Source organism: Leucoraja erinacea, unplaced genomic scaffold (assembly GCF_028641065.1).
Source record: "Leucoraja erinacea ecotype New England unplaced genomic scaffold, Leri_hhj_1 Leri_512S, whole genome shotgun sequence".
NCBI lineage: Eukaryota > Metazoa > Chordata > Chondrichthyes > Rajiformes > Rajidae > Leucoraja > Leucoraja erinaceus.
Genome location: NW_026576413.1, coordinates 58,587 through 66,482, shown reverse-complemented (window position 1 = coordinate 66,482; position 7,896 = coordinate 58,587). Strand labels below are relative to the sequence as shown.

Genomic DNA, 7,896 nt, shown 5'->3' with positions numbered 1-7,896 from the left:
ACATATGGATACATTTATATGCATACATACACACATATAAACATATATATACATACATATATACACACATATACATATACATGCATATATATACACATACATATATATTTATACATATGATTAACATGTAGAGGAACCAACGAGAGAGCAGGCTATTTTAGACTGGGTATTGAGTAATGAGGAAGGGTTAGTTAGCAATCTTGTTGTACTGCCCCCTTGGGCAAGAGTGACCATAATATGGTTGAGTTCTTCATTAGGCAGGCAGTGACTAGTGGGGTACCGCAAGGCTCAGTGCTGGGACCCCACCTATTTACAATATATATTAATGATCTGGATGAGGGAATTGAAGGCAATATCTCCAAGTTTGCGGATGACACTAAGCTGGGGGACAGTGTTAGCTGTGAGGAGGATGCTAGGAGACTGCAAGGTGACTTGGATAGGCTGGGTGAGTGGGCAAATGTTTGGCAGATGCAGTATAATGTGGATAAATGTGAGGTTATCCATTTTGGTGGCAAAAACAGGAAAGCAATTATCTAAATGGCGGCCGACTAGGAAAAGGGGAGATGCAGCGAGACCTGGGTGTCATGGTACACCAGTCATTGAAAGTAGGCATGCAGGTGCAGCAGGCAGTGAAGAAAGCGAATGGTATGTTAGCTTTCATAGCGAAAGGATTTGAGTATAGGAGCAGGGAGTTTCTACTGCAGTTGTACAGGGTCTTGGTGAGACCACACCTGGAGTATTGCGTACAGTTTTGGTCTCCAAATCTGAGGAAGGACATTATTGCCATAGGGGGAGTGCAGAGAAGGTTCACCAGACTGATTCCTGGGATGTCAGGACTGTCTTATGAAGAAAGACTGGATACACTTGGTTTATACTCTCTAGAATTTAGGAGATTGAGAGGGGATCTTATAGAAACTTACAAAATTCTTAAGGGGTTGGACAGACTAGATGCAGGAAGATTGCTCCCGATGTTGGGGAAGTCCAGGACAAGGGGTCACAGCTTAAGGATAAGGGGGAAATCCTTTAAAACCGAGATGAGAAGAACCTTTTTCACACAGAGAGTGGTGAATCTCTGGAACTTTCTGCCGCAGAGGGTAGTCGAGGCCAGTTCATTGGCTATATTTAAGAGGGAGTTAGATGTGGCCCTTGTGGCTAAGGGGATCAGAGGGTATGGAGAGAAGGCAGGTACGGGATACTGAGTTGGATGGTCAGCCATGATCATATTGAATGGCGGTGCAGGCTCGAAGGGACGAATGGCCTACTCCTGCACCTAATTTCTATGTTTCTATTATTTTCCCAACGATCAATAGATTTACGATCAGTTCCTGTGGATTGGAGGATAGCTAATGCTATCCCACTTTTCAAGAAAGGAGCGAGAGAGAAAATGGGGAATTACAGACCAGTTAGCCTGACTTTGGTGGTGTGAAAGATGCTGGAGTCAATTATTAAAGATGTAATAATGGGGCATTTGGATAGCAGTAAAAGCATTAGTCCAAGTCACCTTGGATTTATGATTTTACAATGCATTTAAGCCTCTCCCATCTTTATGAGATGAATTCCTGGAATATGCAGGAAGTTTATTGTAACCTAGTGCTACTTGCCTGAACAATGGATGATATATCACTTAAATGCAATTGTTTTCAGTTGTGTGGAGAGACCTGTATATTGAAAATGTGTTTTGCCTCTAATATGTCAATTTACCTTAAATGTAGAAGAGCTTATTAAAATCTTCTTACAAAGACAATTAAGTATTTTCTATCTATCCTCTTTTGGACCCAAGGCATAGCCGAGCTGCCAACTCTCACGAAGAGGTAAGGGAGGGAGAGATGGAAGGGTGGGAGAGAGGGAAGGGAAGGAGATCGCGAAGAGAGGGGGAGAGAGAGAGAGAGAGAGAGAGAGAGAGAGAGAGAGAGAGAGATCGAGAGAAGAGAGGGGAGCGAGAGATCGAGAGGAGGGGAGAGAGAGATCGAGAGGAGAGAGGGAGAAGGGGGGAGAGGGAGAAGGGGAAAGGGGGGGACAGGGAGAAGGGGGACAGGGACAAGGGGGAGAGGGAGAAGGGGGAGAGGGAGAGTGGAACGATAGCACATTATAACGCGCAGCCGTCCCATTCCGACCAAAGATTATAGAGCAGAGCTCCACTAGTATCTTTGATTGCGGCCGCCGCCACCGAACCCCCCGACCCACCATTGCACCCAAAGATGATAGAGCAGAGTTACATAATATTTGATTGCACCCTTCTTCACGGCGGGCTTGTGATGTCTTGTATGTATGTGAGTGTTGTTTGCTATGCCCCTATGTTCGAGGAATATAATGGGTAACAGCCGCCCATTCTCGGACTCGAAAAATCTCCTGGTCACTGGACCTAATGTGTCCGCGGGCCATATTGTGCAGACTAATCCCTTACAAAACAAAACCAAAAACGTACAGAAGTGTTAAAATTGTCTTTATTATTGTGGTGAGTAAAGAACTATTAAAAATAAGTCTAAGAACTTTCTAATGTACCGACTAATGTTTCCCAATGGCCGTTGATGGGAGAACAGAAAATACCATTTTCACGACAGAATATCGACTGAAAATAATAAAAATATTTTCTCACCTTTCTTTTTTATTGGGGAACCTAAAGAATGACAGGTCGGGTCGTTTAGATTTACGATTAGAATACTTGATAGCGGAGCAGTGAGATGTAGATTTAGCTGAGGACGCCATTACAGCCCAATAAATGCTTAACAATATGGCGTCGACGGTCACACACGTCATACTACGCGTTTTTCGAGGAGTGGTCTATCTTGTCCCTCTGGGATCTTTGGTCACGGGCCGCGCCTGCTTGACGCGCACGCGCAAGGGCGCGCCTTCGGGTGGTGACGCGCCGGTGGGAGGGCGATGACGACATCGCCCGGTGACTGACAGGCAATGGGGGCTGGCCCTTGAACGCGGCCCCGCCCTGAATCCCCAGCGCTCTTCCCCAGCTCAGCGCCTCAGTGCTGCAGGTTCGATTCCCAGCCCCGACCCCAGGAAGATGTCACATCCAGTGTAACATATGAACAGATATTTTTTAATTAAAGGAAATTGAAAATAATCTGATGCTCGACCTTAGGTACACAAAAATGCTGGAGAAACTCAGCGGGTGCAGCAGCATCTATGGAGCGAAGGAAATTAAATTAATTAATTAAAATTGTTAGCCCTTGCTGTCTCCTCCCCTTCCTTAGCCCTTGAGCTGTCTACTCCCATCCCCCGGCCCTCGGGCTCCTCCTCCTCCTCCTTTTTCCTTCCTTCTCCCCTATCAGTCTGAAGAAGGGTTTTGGCCCGAAACGTTACCTATTTCCTTCGCTCCATAGATGCTGCTGCACCCGCTGAGTTTCTCCAGCATTTTTGTGTTTCTTTCGTTTTTCCAGCACCTGCAGTCCCTTCGTGAACACTGATGCTCGACCTTGTAAGGTCTCATTAAAAGCCCAGATGAAAGAAAATATTGCTTTCTCCCCTTCCCTCCATTCGCACCAAGGAAAGATTCCCCCTTGGCAATAGAGTGACAGAATGTGGCAACAGGCCCCCCAGCCCAACTCACCCACACACCGGCCAACAATGTCCCAGCTACACGAGTCTCACCTCCCTGCGCTTGGTCCATATCCCTCCAAACCTGTCCTACCCATTCACCTCACCTTCCACCCCATGAGCTGTCGCGTACAGCACATAATTCTCCAACACTTTCGCCACATCCAACGGGATCTTACTCCTGGCCACATCTTCCCATCTCCACACCTTTCTGCTTTCCACAGAGACCGTTCCTCCGCAACTCCCTGGTCAACTTGTCCCTTCCCACCCAAACCACCTATTTCCCCAGCTGCAGGAGATGCAACACCTGTCCTTTTAACTCCCCCCTCGACTCTATCCAAAGACCCCGACAGTCTTTTCAGGTCACAGGGCAGGGCGGGGAAACGTCACAGGGCAGGGCGGGGATACACAGGGCAGGGCGGGGGTACGTCACGGGGGGGTTCGCTCCCCTTCTTCCTCGCCCCACTACCTTCTCCCCTTAACCCACTCCTCTTCCAGTCCCCTTTCCCCTCACTCTCCTCTCCTCTCCCCTTCCCCTCACTTCCACTGTCCTCATTCCCCTTCCTCCCTTGCCTGCTCACCACATCTCCACTCCTTCCCTCCCATCACTCCCTCCTCTCCATCCCCCTTCACCCCCCGTCACCCCCTCCCTGTTGGCGGCAGGCTGCGATCCACCGTCTCTAATCCTCCGACTGCAGCGCCCGCTGCTTCATCCCTGCTCCCCTCCCCCTCCCCTCTCACCCCCCTGCCCTCACACCCCACTTCAAGCACTAGGAATGTTCGCACATTAGTAATGTCCTGTTTGCCAGCTTGTTGACCCTCTGTGTTCCTTTCCTGCAGGGTTTAGGAGCCGTTGCTGTGGACGGAGAGACGGGGACGTGAGCAGCCATTGAGGGCGGCCAGGGTGCCAGTGAGCGCCCCCATCTGCTCGGTGTGTGGGCTGAGCTTCAAGCTTCAGTGGAGGACCACATGACGGGGCACAACAAGGAGAAGCGTTATGAGTGCGATGTGTGTGGCAAGGCCTGGCAGTGCCCGAGCAAGCTGGAGAGCCACCGGCGGGCGCACGCCACTTCGACTGCTCAGAGTGCGCAAGAGTTTCAAGACGGCGAGTGGCCTGAAGGCCCACCGGCGGGTTCACACGGGCGAGAAGCCCTATGGCTGCTTTACATTCGGCAAGAGCTTTACCGTGTTGTCGGGGCTGCGGGAGCACCAGCGGGTGACAGTAGTGAGCGGCCCTTCTCCTGCTCCGACTGCGGCAAAGGCTTCAAATCGTCCAAAGACCTGAAGGTGCACAGGCGGCTTCACACCGGGGAGCGGCCCTTCACCTGCAGTGACTGCGGCAAGCGCCCCTACACCTGTGCCCAGTGCGGCAAGGACTTCACCCGCTCCAGTCACCTGCTGAATCACCAGCGCACCCACACCGGCGAGCGCCCCTACACCTGTGCCCAGTGCGGCAAGGGCTTCAACCGCTCCACCAGGCTGCTGGTCCCACCAGCGGGTGCACGCCGGCGACCGTCCCGTCCCCAGCCCGGTGTGTGGAGAGCGCTTTGCCATGGCCTCCCACGCCCTGTCTCACCAGCACGTGCACACCAGTGGCCAGCCCTACGACTGCCCGTACTGTGGTGAGGCGTTTGACAGCTCGCGGGGGTTGCGGCAGCACCGGCGGGCCCACGCCGGCGAGCAGCTGCTCCCACTGTGACAAGAGAGCATGGGGGCTGCGGGAGCACCAGCGGATACACACCAGAGAGAGACCCTTTGTGTGCGCTGAGTGTGGCAAGGGTTTCACCCGCATGTCCAGCCTGTGGCAGCACCGGCGTACCCACAGCGGTGAGCGTCCCTTCCCCTGCCCGTCCTGTGGTAAGGGCTTCACCCACCTTGACCACCTGCTGGAGCACTGGCGAGTCCACACCGGCCAGCTCCCCTTCACCTGCCCAATCTGTGGCAAGGCCTTTGCCCGCTCCTCCAGCCTGCTGGCACACCGCCACGTGGATAGATAGGCACTGTTTAGGTAAACACAAAATGCTGGAAGGAATGGGTAACATTTTCTGGTCGAGACCCTCCTCAGTCTCGACCCGAAATGTCACCCAGTCCTTCTCTCCTGAGATGCTGCCTGTCCCGCTGAGTTACTCCAGCATTTTGTGTCCTATTTTAGAAACCAGCATCTGCAGGTCCTTGTTTTTAAACCATTCTGATTAACCATCTCTGCACCTTCCCCAAAGCCTCCACCTCAGTCCTGTATTGGAGTGACCAGAACTGTATGCAATACTCCAAATGCTACCTGACCAATGTCCCTTAAAGCTGCACATACACATTCCTCTCTCCTTATCTCACATCCTTTTATCTCCCTATTTTCCCTCATCTCTGTCACTTACTGCACTCATCTGCTGATCACCCCCTCATCTGTTAACATAGTGTCAGTCTGAAGAAGGGTCCTGACCCGAAACGTCGCCTATCCATGTTCCCCACAGATGCTGCCTGACCCGCTGAGTTACTCCAGCACTTCGTGTTAGAGTCATAGAGTGATACAGTGTGGAAACAGGACTTTCGGCCCAACTTGCCCACACCGACCAACATGTCCTGGCTACACGAGTCCCACCTGCCTGCATTTGGTCCATATCCTTCCAAACTTGACCTGTCTATAACTGTTTCTTATAGGTTGGGATAGTCCCAGTCTCAACTCCCTCCTCCGGCAGCTTGTCCCAAACACCCACTCTGTTGAAAGTCACCCCGCAGATTCCTATAACCATATAACCATATAACAATTACAGCACGGAAACAGGCCATCTCGGCCCTACAAGTCCATGCCGAACAAATTTTTTTCCCCTTAGTCCCACCTGCCTGCACTCATACCAAAGACTGGATAGACTTGGTTTATACTCTCTAGAATTTAGAAGATTGAGAGGGGATCTTATAGAAACTTACAAAATTCTTAAGGGGTTGGACAGGCTAGATGCAGGAAGATTGTTCCCGATGTTAGGGAAGTCCAGGACAAGGGGTCACAGCTTAAGGATAAAGGGGAAATCCTTTAAAACCGAGATGAGAAGAACTTTTTTCACGCAGAGAGTGGTGAATCTCTGGTACTCTCTGCCACAGAGGGTAGTTGAGGCCAGTTCATTGGCTATATTTAAGAGGGAGTTAGATGTGGCCCTTGTGGCTAAGGGGATCAGGGGGTATGGAGAGAAGGCAGGTACGGGATACTGAGTTGGATGATCAGCCATGATCATATTGAAGGGCCGAATGGCCTACTCCTGCACCTAATTTCTATGTTTCTATGTTTCTATAACCCTCCATTCCCTTCTCATCCATATGTAAGGGGAATGAAATAAATAGTAGAGACATGACTAGTACACAAAGTAAAGACAGGATACAATTCAAAACGCAATATGAGGCAATTAATGCACAGATGAAAAGGGAGGGGGACGTGGGGCTAAGGATCGGCAGAGGTGAAGAGATGGGTCTTGAGGCGGGACTGGAAGATGGTGAGGGACACGGAATTGCGGATCAGTTGGGGGAGGGAGTTCCAGAGCCTGGGAGCTGCCCTGGAGAAAGCTCTGTCCCCAAAACTGTGGAGGTTGGACTTGTGGATGGAGAGGAGACCGGCTGATGTGGATCTGAGGGACCGTGAGGGTTGGTAGGGGGAGAGGAGGTCAGTGAGATATGGGGGGGCCAGATGGTGGAGGGCTTTGTAGGTGAGGATCAGGATTTTGTAGGTGATCCGGTGGGAGATGGGAAGCCAGTGAAGTTGTTTGAGGACTGGAGTGATGTGATGCCAGGATTTGGTGTGGGTGATGAGTCGGGCGGCTGCGTTCTGGACCAGTTGGAGTCGGTTGATGTAGGCTGATGCCAAGGAGAAATGAGTTGCAATAGTCCAGTCGGGAGGAGATGAAGGCATGGATGAGTCTTTCAGCAGCGGGAGTTGTGAAAGAGGGTCTGAGTTTGGCGATGTTGCAGGGATGAAAGAAGGAGGTTTTAATGACATGGCGGATGTGAGGCTCAAGGGAGAGGGTGGAATCAAAGATCACGCCAAGGTTGCGGGCCTGGGGAGATGGGGAGACAGTGGTGCCGTCGATGGTGAGAGTGGGGTTATTGATTTTGCTGAATGTGGATTTGGAGCCTATGAGGAGGAATTCTGTCTTATCGCTGTTGAGTTTGAGGAAGTTATGTTGCATCCAGGTTTTTATAGCTGACAAACAGGAGTTGATATGGGAGTGGGGGGTTGTGGGGGGATTTGGTGCCGAGGTAGATCTGGGTGTCATCAGCGTAACAGTGGAAGTCCAGGTTGAAGTGGCGGAGTATCTGACCAAGGGGGAGGATGTAGATGATGAAGAGGAGGGGGCCGAGTACGGA

General features: G+C 51.2%; 1 protein-coding gene across 1 annotated transcript; it reads left to right on the top strand.

Annotated features, from left to right (window-relative positions):
* The first annotated feature begins 4,555 nt into the window (after positions 1-4,555).
* LOC129693976 (zinc finger protein 835-like) lies at positions 4,556-6,206 on the top strand. The gene is made up of 2 exons (XM_055630700.1): positions 4,556-4,820; positions 4,894-6,206. The coding sequence occupies exons 1-2, from the start codon at positions 4,556-4,558 to the stop codon at positions 5,544-5,546; spliced, it is 918 nt and encodes a 305-aa protein (XP_055486675.1). The 3' UTR covers positions 5,547-6,206.
* The last annotated feature ends 1,690 nt before the right edge of the window (positions 6,207-7,896 follow it).